The sequence below is a fragment of the Carya illinoinensis genome, chromosome 13, assembly GCF_018687715.1.
Source record: "Carya illinoinensis cultivar Pawnee chromosome 13, C.illinoinensisPawnee_v1, whole genome shotgun sequence".
Lineage (NCBI taxonomy): Eukaryota > Viridiplantae > Streptophyta > Magnoliopsida > Fagales > Juglandaceae > Carya > Carya illinoinensis.
This window is the reverse complement of record NC_056764.1, coordinates 4,550,707-4,564,750: the sequence shown is the minus strand read 5'-3', so window position 1 is coordinate 4,564,750 and position 14,044 is coordinate 4,550,707. Positions and strand designations below refer to the sequence as shown.

At 35.5% G+C, this 14,044-nt stretch overlaps 2 protein-coding genes and 1 pseudogene across 3 annotated transcripts; 2 read left to right on the top strand and 1 right to left on the bottom strand.

Moving 5' to 3' along the window:
• Nucleotides 1–345: 345 nt before the first annotated feature.
• LOC122292201 lies at nucleotides 346–3,692 on the top strand (annotated as a pseudogene).
• Nucleotides 3,693–4,039: 347 nt separating this feature from the next.
• On the bottom strand, nucleotides 4,040–5,667 carry LOC122292200 (protein RESTRICTED TEV MOVEMENT 2). Its single transcript, XM_043100436.1, has 3 exons — nucleotides 5,623–5,667; nucleotides 5,395–5,524; nucleotides 4,040–5,093 (listed from the first exon to the last, which is right to left on the bottom strand). Exons 1-3 carry the CDS (start codon nucleotides 5,665–5,667, stop codon nucleotides 4,222–4,224), a joined length of 1,047 nt encoding a protein of 348 aa, XP_042956370.1. The 3' UTR covers nucleotides 4,040–4,221.
• Nucleotides 5,668–5,939: 272 nt separating this feature from the next.
• On the top strand, nucleotides 5,940–13,786 carry LOC122291260 (beta-glucosidase BoGH3B-like). 2 transcript variants are annotated; one of them, XM_043098921.1, is made up of 10 exons: nucleotides 5,940–6,305; nucleotides 9,975–10,228; nucleotides 10,336–10,540; nucleotides 10,740–10,830; nucleotides 10,952–11,097; nucleotides 11,344–11,587; nucleotides 11,705–11,809; nucleotides 12,189–12,371; nucleotides 12,460–12,667; nucleotides 12,979–13,786. In XM_043098921.1, exons 1-10 carry the CDS (start codon nucleotides 6,226–6,228, stop codon nucleotides 13,467–13,469), a joined length of 2,007 nt encoding a protein of 668 aa, XP_042954855.1. In that variant the 5' UTR covers nucleotides 5,940–6,225; the 3' UTR covers nucleotides 13,470–13,786. The 2 variants fall into 2 exon arrangements, with proteins under 2 accessions (XP_042954855.1, XP_042954856.1); XM_043098922.1 differs by lacking the exon at nucleotides 5,940–6,305 and adding an exon at nucleotides 9,529–9,718.
• The last annotated feature ends 258 nt before the right edge of the window (nucleotides 13,787–14,044 follow it).

The window sequence follows — 14,044 nt, the reverse complement described above, 5'->3', positions numbered from 1 at the left end:
ATCTAACCATTGTCCCGAATTCCTCTCCAACATGCCAATAACTCTATCACCCTTATAGGCATTGTCCATGCCATACTGAGCCTTGTGAAGATGTCGTCCCATAAAATCTTAACTACTTCGCAGTGAAGAAGTGATCTGCTGACTCATTATCGTGTTTGCACATGAAGCATCAATCTGTTAAAAAGAGGTCGTGCCTTCACATTTTATCGATATTTAGAATTTTCTCGTGATATGCTAGTTAAACAAAAAAAAGTCACTTTAAAGAGAGCCTTGCTCCTCCAAATGCACTTTCAAGGGAATGCATTGGAGAGGTGTGCCGATAATACCTTGTAAAAGGATCAGACTATGAAGTTCTTCTTCCTTGAAGATGACCGAAGTAAGCGATCCTCTCCATCTGCGTGGAGGTTACTAACGCATTGTAAAAGTCAGCAATATCTCATATTTCCTGTGCCACTCTAATAAATCTCACTGACCATTCACCACTGAGTGGAATCAGAGGAGAGGACCATATTATTAGCAACTGCTGCATCCTTATCGAATGTGTTCCTGAAAAGGGAGGGAAAAGTGATCTTTAAAGCTACATTGCCACACCAAATAACGTGCCAGAATCTGACTTGTGTGTCCTTCCCCATCGCAAATTTGCAATTGGCAAGAAAGTCTGCCCAACCATTGTGAATAAATTTCCACACACTCTGGGCTCCTCTACTTCAGCTCTCTGCCTGGTATGCCCCCTTTCGTCTGCTCCCATTATAGTTTACTTGAACATGGCAAGCACAACTCTGCTTCCGGTTTTGATCCCTGACACAATCAATGGACCTGCCCCTCAGTCACGCAATAAGTTCTCAGATGGGACTCCCCCTTTCAATCCAACTGCTGCTTGCTTCAACAAATAAGGGGATCTTATGTATGTAGGGAACTCCAAAGGACAAATTCTTATAATAGATTATAGAACTATCCAAGGGCTTGCCTTGGTTCCTGTTACCGGGGGTGCTGTGATCAAGAACATAGAATTCAGCAGGAACGAGAAGTATCTCCTTACAAATTCAAATGATTGGACCATTAGGATCTATGAGAACCTTCTTCCCTTTAAAGATTATGAGAACCTTCTTCCCTTTAAAGATGGGCTTTGAGCCGTTGATGTCTTGGAATTAGATGGTGTTGAGCAGTTGAAGGTTGTTGGATCAAAGTGCCTAACACTTTTTCGGGAGCTTAGGCACTTTTTCGGGAGCTTCAAGATTCTATCACAAAGATGCATTGGAAAGCACCTTGCTTTAGTGGTGATGGTGAATGGGCAATTGGTGGTTCTGCAAGCAAAGGAGAACACAAGATTTACATATGGGATAAGGCCAAGCATCTTGTGAAAATCCTTGAAGGTCCGAAGGAAGCCTTGATTGACTAGCGTGGCATCCTGTTCATCCCATTGTTGTCTTTGTTTCCCTAACTGGCTTCGTAAAGATTATACAAAGAACTAGAGTGCATTTGCTCCAGATTTCAAAGAGCTAGAGGAAAATGAGGAGTATGTAAAACGAGAAGATGAATTCGATATGGTTCCTGAAACTGAAAAGGTGAGAAGGTATTTAACTGGCTGAGCAGTTAATTTTTGCACCTCTTTGTTTCTTAAGTATGTGTGTCCTTACAGGTGAAAGAATCGGATGTTTATGAAGATGATGGAGTTGATATACTGACAGTAGAGAAGAATTCGGCTTTCAGTGATTCAGGTATGTCCCAAGAACTTTGCTTCTTGCCACCTATTCCTTCTCCTGATGTCCCTGATCAGCAAGACAAATGTGTGGAGAGTTCATCAAAGTTAATGGATAGTAATCAGTCTAGATCCCCTCTTTCAGATGAGGCTGGACCAAATGGACGCACAGCAAACCATGCATCAAGTCCACCCAATGTTAGGCCTGGTATGTAGTATTTTTCTGAAAGTCATTACTATCTTTAGTTCAAGTTTACTTGGAACCATTATTCCTGCTAGCCTTACTGTTGAAGTTTGGGAGTTCTTCTATCCTTGTTTTCTTTAAAACCAAAATCTGGATTCAAAATTCCAGAGTTTGAAAGCCTCAAATTCTAACCTACCTTCATCTTGTACCTAAAAACTGTAGCCAGCAATAATTAGCAAAAGATAAAAAGGTAGCTCCAGCAGTAGTGGTCTCAATTTTTACTCTAAAAAAAAAAAAAGGCAGTGGGCCTAGTTTTAACTTTGAGTTTTGCTACATACAAGTACAGTCGCGGACTAATCTGTATACCAACACTGATTTATTCATACTTAAAATTTAAATTAATACTGTTTTTAATAAAATCTACTTTTTGACCAATCACATCATATTGGTGTACAGATTAATGCATAATTGTATTTGAAACTATATTTTTCCTTTAACTTTTGAACGGGGAAGGTTCAAATTCAAGATATGATCCCTGACCTCCTAGCCTTTTATTGCCCAAGTAAAAAACTATTGAAATTGAACACTTAAATTTACTTTATAAGAAATAAGTTTGAGCGACCCATCCCTACACAAGTAACAGGAAGATGATTATATAATTATTTAGGACATAGATTATATTTTTTTTCTTGTTCTGTTCTTTTCTCATTTTTCTTTCTCCCCTGAAGGGTATCTTTTTTCTTTTTTTAAAATCAATTAGATGTAGCAGAAAAAGAAAAAAATGGTTAGATCCCAGAAGAAAACCAAAGACTGAAAGATGGTAATAGGCTAATTAATGCATTGATTAAACTGTGAAAAGTGATAAAATTTTGAAGCGGATATTTCCGTTTGCATTGATTTTTGTGTTTGGGAATCTGAATATCAATGTCACATCAGATTAATCGGGTGATGAAGCCTGAAATTTTCAGGTCCTCTACTGGATTAACTTACGAAAAAAATCTAATTATAAATATAATTATATATTAATATGTGTATTAATTTATTATAATTATTTAAAAAATAAATTTTATTAAAAAAAATATTAATTTAAATTTTAAATATAAATAAATCAATATTAATACATAAATTAGTGCACGATTTTATATACGTAACAAAACTCTTAACTTATATTGCATTAATGACAAAAATTCAACTTTTTTCTTGAGCATTATGGAGACATGCCATCATTACACTACAATTTGAATCTTGATTGAAGATCCATTTTCTCCGAGTTTTCCATGCACAACATTTATTTTGGGGATGGGGGGATGTGAGTTAATTTTGTTTGCCTGTAATTAGAATGGAATATCTGTCTAAGCTTATAAACTTGGAATCATGTTTACAATTTTCAGTATTAGATTCTTTTCAATGAGGCACTGAATCATGTAGTTATAGATTATGAGTTTTGCTACATACAAGCACACTTGCGCACTAATCTGTGTACCAACACTGATTTATTCATACTTAAAATTTAAATTAACACTGTTTTCAATAAAATTTACTTTTTGACCAATCACATCACATTGGTACACAGATTAGTGCACAATTATGCTTGCAACTATACTTTTCCTAGATTATTCTGCTGCAGAGGATGCAGGTGGAGCTCGCTTGAAAAGAAAGCGGAAGCCTTCTGAGAAGGGATTAGGGATGCAGGCGGAGAAGGTTAGAAAACCCTTGAAATCTTCTGGTAGATTATCAAAAGTTAAAAATAAATCTGTGGTTGATCAGGATAATGGTAATGGTTTTCTTGGGGATGATGTTTCTAATTAGTAGGATTATAATTCTAATTTAGTTTTCATTTGTACTTTTTAGTCGTTGTCTTTCTGAATTTTGTTATATACAATTACTTTTACATATTTTTTATGCATTTCACTTATGTGATTGATCAAAACTATTATTTTATATTAAAATGTGCAGTAAAAAATGACTGTACATTTTTTTAATCAACAATATTCAAGTCACCCTTTCTGGGGAAGAAATTAATCAATGCAATATACAATATTTAATAAATTTCAACCGTACGTACGTACTCTCTTTGGTCGTGTAATATTGTAAGATTCTGATCAAGAAACATGCAAGCATGCACGATTGTAAAGTATGTGATGAGACGCAGAATATTCAAATAAATTAGCTTCGGTGCATTTTCAAGTACGTGCAATACAAGTTCTTGCATGCCTGATAGCTATACATTATTACACAGTAATGGCCATTAATTCAGGCGTAGTTTTGTAATTACAAATGAATTAGTCAAGCTTAGCATATGGGAATAATTAAACGAAATACTAGAAGTAGTTCTGATCTAATCCGGATGAACTTCCAGATCTCTGGAGCGATGGCTTATGTAGGAGAGATAAGCTCCAACTCCAAGTGCCACAATCACGAGCACTGCTACACCGATCTTTACCAGACTCTGCCTCTTGTCTTCATTATTGATCCTCCTCTTTGCTAGACTATTCACTCTCTGCTTAGCAGAATCCATCACAGTTTTTATTCTCACATTAATCCCTTTCTCCGCTTTTAAATCGGCCAGCTCCTTGCCGATCATCTGCTCTTTCTCAGCGCTCGACGCCATACTCGCTTTGCCCGTTACGTTTCTGGTATCTGAGGTTGACGTAGCCTTTGGAGGAGCTAAGTCTTGACCCTTTTGTGCGTTAGGCTCGGTAGTTGCTTCCGGAGGGCTCCGAGATTGATTAGTCTTCACCCATTTTCTTTCGTCTATGGCATTTGAAGACGTTGCTTGTGGAGGGATGTCTTCCCTACCGTTTTCCACCTTTCGTTCGGTGGCAACCCTCTTAAGACTCTGAGGCCGAGCTATCTCCTCCCTCCTCATTTTTTCAACCCCAGAAGTTGAAGCGGGCATAGGAGGAATTATCCCCTTTTGAACATTTTGACGCTTTGATTGGGAAACAGACTTTGGAAGGCTTGGAGTTTTCTGGGTTGTTTTAGCTTCTTCAGCAGGGCCAACTCTTGCTACGATCTTCTTGGGGATTGTAATGGAGAGAACCCCATGCTGAAACTTTGCGCGAATCTTATCGGTGTCGCAATTATTTGGAACTGGAAAACTTAGATTGAAACGGCTCCATCTATCATTTACAACAGGTTGCTCTCCTCGAGCCGTTACCGTACGAGAGCGGTTCACGTATGTGACTTTTATTCTCTGCTTCGTGAAACCTGAAAAAGTTCAGAGGTTGTGTACATGAGAAAAGAAGATCGATATTCCCTAAACAAACGTGGATGATCAACAAACCAACGAGGTGGTGGCTATGTAGAAGGGTTTGTTATGTATAAGTACAGTTGCGCACTAATCTGTATACTAATATTGATTTATTTATACTTAAAATTTAAATTAACACTGTTTTTAATAAAATTTATTTTTTAACTAATTACATCATATTGGTGTAAAGATTAGTACACAATTATGTTTCTAACTATATTTTTCCATGTAAAAAGACAGTTCATGTATTAAACACACCAGGAAGATGAACAATTATAATATTTTCTGCTGCTTCTTCCTTCCGTTCTGATCTTGGTTGAAAATCCTCGTATACGAGACGGGCATATGGTCGTGGAACGGCAGTAACTTCCCCAGATCGTTGCCATTGCTAGCTGCTGCGTTAAGTTTTGAAATCTTTATGTGGAGATCTCACAAAATGTACGTACTGATGATTTTGGATGGAAAATATTTGCTGGTTATGGGTACCATTTTATACATGTCACACGCTGTACCGCGTTGAGATTGGGTCATGCTGTTTTCATGAGTTTTCTTATGAATGAGACTATTCCTTTTTGGTTGCATTGGTTTTGTCCAAGTCATGATGGGCTTCCCACACTATATCTACATGTATATATATATATATATTCCTTTACTGTTTCATGGGGTTTGTTTAATGGGCTTTCAAATGTCTCCCAATTAAAGTCATGGCATAACCTCTACAAATGAAGACAAGATACCTTGTTTAGTCACCAAAACAAAAGAAAAAAGGTTCTTTGTTTGGTTTCTACGCTAGCTTTTTGATCAATGCGTGCAGGTCTCCTAGCTAGGGTGCATCAGTAGATAATTATTAATTTATTAAAGACAGCATTAAAGAAAGGTGATTATCTAAAGTAGTAGTTCAAGTTTTATGGGTTTTCATGAATACCAAAAGGAAAGTTTTGCACCAGTTCTTGGGCATGCAATAGATCAGAACGAAGAAGGAGATCGAGGATATAATATTACTTTGGGTTGACAATAATTGCGCTGGCCGGCCGGCTCGGATTGCTTGCTGGTAAAAAAAAGTGAAAAATATGATCTGATCTAGTACTCATGAAGAGATCGAGGCATGCACGTTGTTCATGGTCGATGGGGGCTCCAATGGATGGAACATGCAGCTGCTTCATCTTCAGGTACTGCGCGCTTTCTCTGTTAAATCCCCATATATATGGGAGTTGATAAGAGTTGGCAGGCATGTATAAATTATAAAGTGACTTAAATGTTTTGTGACTTTACAAAAATAAATTTATAAACGGACATCTGTAATTCGATGTGATACATTAGATTGTAAAATTATTTTTAATATAAAATAGATTTAACATATATATAATATCAAGTCATGCCAGTCTGTAGAATATACTATTACAGTACTTCGATCTTATTTTTAATCTTAAAAAGCTTATATTTTCACATGGAAATGTGTTTTTTCCATTGGTATGCCACCCAACATATTTATCATCCATTTGCTTTAAAGTGCAACTGATCATCTCGTTCTTCATCGGTTAATTTTCTTGAGCATGCATGTCCCTTTTTTTATGGGACTTGATTATAGGAGTACTTTGGTTTGGAAGTCCTTAATTAAATTGCAGATTTGTTGGGGGTACTTGATCAGGTACTTCTATTTAAACACATTTACGTATTAATATGTGTATTTAAATAAAATAATAAATTATATGTTAGTATGTGGAAAGAAATGATCATAGGTTGATTTTTTCGTTAGTTTTATGATGTTTTCATCTCACGTACGTACACCAATTGGAATTAATGTCTCGTACGTGTGAAAGTGAAAATCCCAACGGTCAAGATCTTGAAGTCGAAGTGGGTTAGATGATCGATCAGTACGGGTCAGCTTTTGCTAGCTAGATAGTTTGTAAAGAATAAATTAATAAATCAATAGCCTGATTGTTTAACCAAATTAAAAATTTCCTTTTGTCTTAATTTATCATTATAATTTTTTTAAATTTTAATATAAAATATAATAAACAATCTAATTTTTTTAAATTTTAATATAAAATTAATATTAAAAAATTATATTATAATAATATTTTATTAATTATTATTTAAAACATCTCATCCTATCTCATCTCATCTGTATAACTAAATAGAGCCAGAGTTCCGCTATGAGGCGGTGATCGGTTTGCTGTTAAGACATAAACAGCCAACAATAAAATTACGCCACATCATCAATTGTAGAGAATTTACAATAAAGTCATTATATACTACATTTCCTTCACCAAAATAACTTCACTGCAACTCACCAACTCCTTTTTTCATTTCCGTTTATTCTCTGGGTTGGCTATGGTTGTATAAGAATGATGAGGCCACCGCTGGTGCGAACCAATCGGCCACGTCAGGAATAGGTCGAAATTGGCGGAGAATTGATTAGTGTGCAGTAGAGAATGGAGAAAACAGAAGTTCAGCGGTTCAGTTTCAATTTGAAGCTGAACCGACGTTATAAACCCTTTTTTTTTTTTAAATATATCTACTCCAAAACAACTCCGATTAAGTGAAACAACATCATTTTCTTCATATAGTATATAACATATAGTTAAAATAATATTATATGTAGTCGTGAAGTGTGTAAGCGCTACATAATTATTTAAAAAAAATAAAATTTATTACTAAAAAAATTAATTAATTAATTTTTATATAGATATTATATTTACTCGTTTTTTCAAAAAGATTGCATAGACTCGTTTGCGCTCTATAGAATTTCAAATATCATTTTTCATTAAATAGTTAACATGACTAGATGTACATGTTTGATGTGTCTTGCAATAGAAAAGACATTTACAACCTTATATGCATGTTATTAAACTACCCTTAATTTGTAAATTAAAGGGTTTTTTTTTTTTTTTTTTTGTAATTCTGTTTTAGTGGAAAATTCGAGGATGCATTCCGGCAGGCAAAAGTTTCTGATTATTTTTTTTAATTTAATTATTAAGAAAATATTTTTCAATGAGTGTAAATTTTTTTTCTTTATTTTAATAAAATATTTAAAAGGATTTAAAAAATATTTGAAAAAAAACATTAAAAAGTGCATTTTGCACTTCTCGGTAGAAGGAATCATTAATAATTTGACATTAGTAGCTATGAAAACTCCAGCAGAGGTGATTTTTAATTACCTGACTAAAATAGATAGTTTAATTCTGGAGAGATATATACATAATAAAAAATTTTATATACAGTTATTTTTACTTATTTTTTATTTACTTCACTAATGTGATTGACTGTATCATTTTTTTAATATAAAATAATTATTTTGGCCAAACATATCAGTAAAGTGTACAAAAAATACGTATAAATGACTGTATATAATAAAAATCATTCTAATATCTTGGCCATGTTACGACCCCTTATTTTGCAAACCATTATTTGATTTTTTAGTATTTTAAAGGCAATTAATTATATATGTAGAGCCAAAGACTTGTGGTCAGATCGGCATAACTCACAGTTTTCAAAATGGAGGTCTGAATTTCGAAACCGTCCCTCTCCCAAATGTATAAAAAAAAAAAAAAAAAAAAAAATTATATATGTGGTTGCTCTTTGGTGCATTTGGCATGTGCACAAACAAGATCACACCTAAAACATAACAAAGAAAACAAGTTGGAAGGAGTCAACAGATCATGCATGAGAACAGGAGAAATAAGATAAAAGAGAGAAAAAAAAAATGGATTATATTATTATGTGTCTCAGTTAATAATAGTATGATATGTGTCTGTTTTGCTCTAATAATAACATCTATATGTAAATGCAAATGATTTGGAATAATTTAATGGATATAATTATTTTACAACAAATAATTTCCTAGAAAATAGTAAGTTTTTCTTTCCCATTTTATATATTATTAAAAAAATTGTAAAAATATTTATAATGAATAATTCTATATATAATTATTTTTACTTACTCTCTGTATATTCTACCGATGTGATTGATTGTATCAATTTATTTTAATATATAATTAATTATATCAATAAAGTGCACAAAAAAATATACTAAAGTGACTACATATATAATTTTTAATTATAATTAGTGAACTCATTATTATCAAAGACATAAAAATCTGATAAATGAATGTATCTGTCTGGTAAAAAAGAAAAAGAAAATGTTTTTTTTTTTCCTATAGAGAAAAAGAATATTATGTTCATTGAAAATCAAACTGCACGTCTCTCGAGATAAGGCCTCGGCATTGGCGATCACCATACCGGATAATGTGGCCTTGAGGGCAACCGTTTGGATAGGTATGGAGGGGGTTACGTTACACGTTTAACAGTCAAAGGCATTAACTTCCCGCTATATTCTAGGAGAACAACTCGAAAAAGATATACAACCTACCATGATATGTGTCCCTGACTCTTTTAACAAACTGGTCTTATGTTTTTCAACACCCTATTTCAAGCAACACTTCTTCTTTCCTTCCCTATTTATATCCCACCACCTTCCAGTTAAACCTCGAATCTTGCTGCACGTTCTGGCGTTTCTTCCTTCTAATTTGCTGGTGATCCTTTTGTGTTTTTGATCTTTTGGACGTTCTGGTTATTTGGAGGTAATTGTATTTTCCACATGCTTCTTGGGTTTTCATGGCATAATCATCTTTTAGTTTCTATAGAAAGTAGAAACTGAACAAATGATTCAACTGAACAAATGATTCCATGATCTTTCATTCACTTTCTTCCATATATAAGCAATTCCTTGAACCTACCCCTTGACAACTTTTCCACTGCATATTTGGATACAATGTTAATGGTTCTCGTTGTTTAGCTTTCACATCACCTTTGCATTTTTTTTTCAAATTTTTACAGGATTTTAGTGGGCACCAAGATGGCGAGAATTCCAATCCCCTTCTTGGGCCTTTTGTTTTTGGCAATATGTTTATGGTCATCAATGGCAGAAGCTCAAGGATATGTGGGACAGGGATACAAGGACCCAAGGCGACCAGTTGGGGCTAGGGTAAAACATCTCTTGGCAAGAATGACTCTGGAAGAAAAAATTGGTCAGATGGTTCAAATTGAAAGGGCTAATGCCACTGCCCAGGTCATGAAGGATTACTTAATTGGTATGCGTATATAGATTATAATGTGTTCAACTTCTACTGTTGCATATGAATTTGCCATAATCGCTCTCAATGTTCTTTAAACTCACAATAAAGTGAAAAATGTACAGGTAGTGTGTTAAGTGGTGGAGGGAGTGTGCCTGCTCCAAAGGCTTCTCCAGAGCAATGGGTAGATATGGTGAATGAAATTCAGAAAGGGGCTCTTGCTACCCGTCTTGGAATCCCTATGATTTATGGAATTGATGCAGTTCATGGACACAACAATGTGTATAAAGCAACCATTTTCCCCCATAATGTGGGTCTTGGAGTGACCAGGCAAGTGCATATGTTTGCATGCATACCATGAAAAATTCTACATGCATATAGCCATCCTTTTGTTTTTCTGTGGAGTGTGAGAAACTTGAACACATCATGAACCAATCGAGCGAGCAAATTTTGTTTTGTTAATGACAATCAGTTCATCATTCTGTTACACCTCAAGTTGAATCTCCGTTTTCTGTGACCATACCTGCAGGGATCCTAATCTTCTAAAGAGGATCGGTGCTGCAACTGCGCTTGAAGTTCGAGCCACTGGGATTCCATATGCTTTTGCTCCATGTATCGCGGTAAGTACAAGTTTTTCACCAGGATGCAATGCAACTATTGAAGAAAATCCAAAGCAACTAAAGTTCTTATTTCTCCGCTGTTTTCTGTGATGGTGATCCTATTTTCTGTTGAATAACGCAGGTTTGCAGGGATCCAAGGTGGGGTCGGTGTTATGAGAGCTATAGTGAGGACCCCAAGATTGTAAAGATGATGACCGAGATCATCCCAGGTTTGCAAGGAGATATCCCTGCAAATTCTAGAAAAGGAGTTCCTTACGTTGGTGGGAAGTAAGAATTTACATCTTTTTTCATTGTTTTGATCTTAATTTGTTTCAAACAATTTGAGCTAAACGTGTTTATTCTATTGCATACAACAACAATCTCCAAACTTTAAATTGTAAGCCACTTTTAATCAAGCATATGACTGCTTCTTTGCCACTTAAATTAGAATCAGTTCCAGTAATCCTGAATTTAAAGTCAATACTCGTGTTGAATGTGGGTAAAGTCCATACTTATATTTAAGATTGCATTCAGGGACAAGGTGGCAGCTTGTGCAAAGCATTATGTTGGTGATGGTGGCACAGTCAAAGGAATTAACGAAAACAACACCATAGTTAGTCAGCACGAGTTATACAGCATCCACATGCCTGCTTACTATGATTCAATTATTAAGGGTGTCGCTACTGTTATGGCATCTTACTCGAGTTTGAATGGAATGAAGATGCATGCGAACCAAAAGATGCTGACAGGGTTTCTCAAGAACAAACTCCACTTCAGGGTACTCTCTGATTCAATATTCAGAGTTTTAAAAATTCATGGAAATATTTTCTTCTTTCTAATGAGATTTACGGAAATCCCAGAGAAGTAATGTTTCATTATCGGTTGATCCTTTCAGGGTTTCGTCATCTCAGATTGGCAAGGAATTGACAGGATTACCTATCCACCACATGCAAACTACACATACTCTGTTCAAGCTTCAATTCTAGCTGGTGTTGACATGGTCAGTAACAAATATTAATAAAAGATTTATTTCATTCATGGTCCCATGATTTTTTGCTAAGCTTTCTGCTGCACACTCTTATACCCTTACAAATCTTTCCTTAGCTTCTAATTCTTTAGCCATGTATGATCCTGAGTCTCCATAATTAGGTCCAAACTTCTGAGAACTCCTTAACTTTATTTGTTACTGGTTAGGAAGCATGCTTTTACCTCCGACATCATGGATATAGTCACTGACATAGATACACCATGCGAAACAGAAAAACAAAAAAGGATTTTCCTTAGCCATAGGCCCATAAGTGAGAATGTTACATCAATGGTAAATTTGCATCTTTAAGAAGCCATGTGAAGAGAGATGACTGACTTTCAAAATGATGCAGGTCATGGTTCCTTACAACTACCCAGAATTTATCAATGAATTGACCAATCTGGTTAAGAAGAATGTCATTCCCATCAGCCGCATAGATGATGCTGTGAAGAGGATTTTGAGGGTTAAGTTCTCCATGGGTCTCTTTGAGAGCCCGCTGGCTGATAAAGGTCTGGCCAACGAAGTTGGAAGCAAGGTTAGCTAGATCATATCCCAAACTTATCTTTGGTTATTTGTTTTTGTAATGTCAAAGCCCACTTGATCGAATTTCCTCTTTTCATTAGGAGCATAGGGAACTCGCGAGGGAAGCCGTGAGGAAATCACTTGTGCTACTGAAAAATGGAAAATCTGCAGCTGCCGGGCCTCTGCTGCCTCTCCCTAAGAGAGTGCCAAAGATTCTTGTTGCTGGAAGCCATGCAGACAACTTGGGTTATCAATGCGGTGGATGGACAATCGAATGGCAAGGACTTGGAGGGAATGACCTCACTGCCGGTACATATTCCCTACCAGCATACATTTAACTTCTCTCTTTAATGATATCTATTTTCCCTCATTTTTCGCTCCAGGGGGTCTGCAAACCACGTTTATCATATGAAACTTGTCTCATTGTGGTTTTAGATGTTTGCCTACTTACTAACTGTGACAAAAATTTGGATAATTTACTTCAAGTCACTATTGTAGTTTTACTAATTCCATCTCGAAGTTATTTAAGAGCTCTAGATGATCTAAATCCATACTTTGGTATTGCATTTCTTTCCATTTCAGTAGCCTGTCTCATTGATAGAATGATTCATTTATGACAGGAACCACCATCATTAATGCCATCAAAGCCACTGTAGACCAAAGCGCCCAGGTGGTCTTCAATGAGAACCCCGACCCTGCCTTTGTCAAGTCCAATAACTTCTCCTACGCCATCGTAGTAGTAGGCGAGCAACCCTACGCTGAGACCAATGGTGATAACCTGAACCTCACTCTCCCTGAGCCCGGGCCGAGCACAATCAACAATGTATGCGGGGCTGTCAAGTGTGTTGTCGTTGTTGTCTCCGGACGGCCTCTTGTCATCGAACCATATCTTGCATCAATGGACGCTCTGGTGGCTGCATGGCTCCCAGGTAGTGAAGGTCAAGGTGTGGCTGATGCGCTTTTTGGTGACTATGGGTTTTCTGGCAAGCTGGCTCGAACATGGTTTAAACGAGTAGATCAGCTACCCATGAATGTTGGGGATCAACACTATGACCCTCTTTTCCCATTTGGTTTTGGGCTAACAACAAAGCCTTCGAGGCACAGCAGCTGAAGATCCATTCCCTAGAAAAAGTTCCAAGAACAATTTCTTTTAATGTATAGAATATTTTATTAAATCCTTTATTTATTTATAAATATTTAAGTTGTTGCAATCAATGCCCTCTTACACGCATCAAATGGTATCATGAATGCACAGCTCTTTTAGATATTCTGACTGAGAAGTCCATTCAATTCTAAATTCTCTGAGCCATCGAGGATTTAGAACCAACATCTGATGTAATGATTATTTCCCTTAAAATCCAGTATGTTGTTTTGCAATGTGTTAAATAAAGTTAAGGCGAATTACTTTAAATAGCAGAATTTTTACAAGATTGAATCTTTACTCGTCTTATAGTTTGTGTTATTTCGTTATTTGCATTTCTACATTATTTAAGAGGCTACTAGAGTCTCTTAAAAAATTTTACACTTTTAAGATCAAGAGATTTAAATGATTTTTTTTTAAAACTGTAGAGAGAAGAGTTTTTTTTTTTTATGAAGATTTTTTTCACAAATAATTTAATGTATGATAAATCTTTATTTAAAGAGTTTTCACATGTAAAATAAATTAATTTTTTTTTTAAAAAAAAG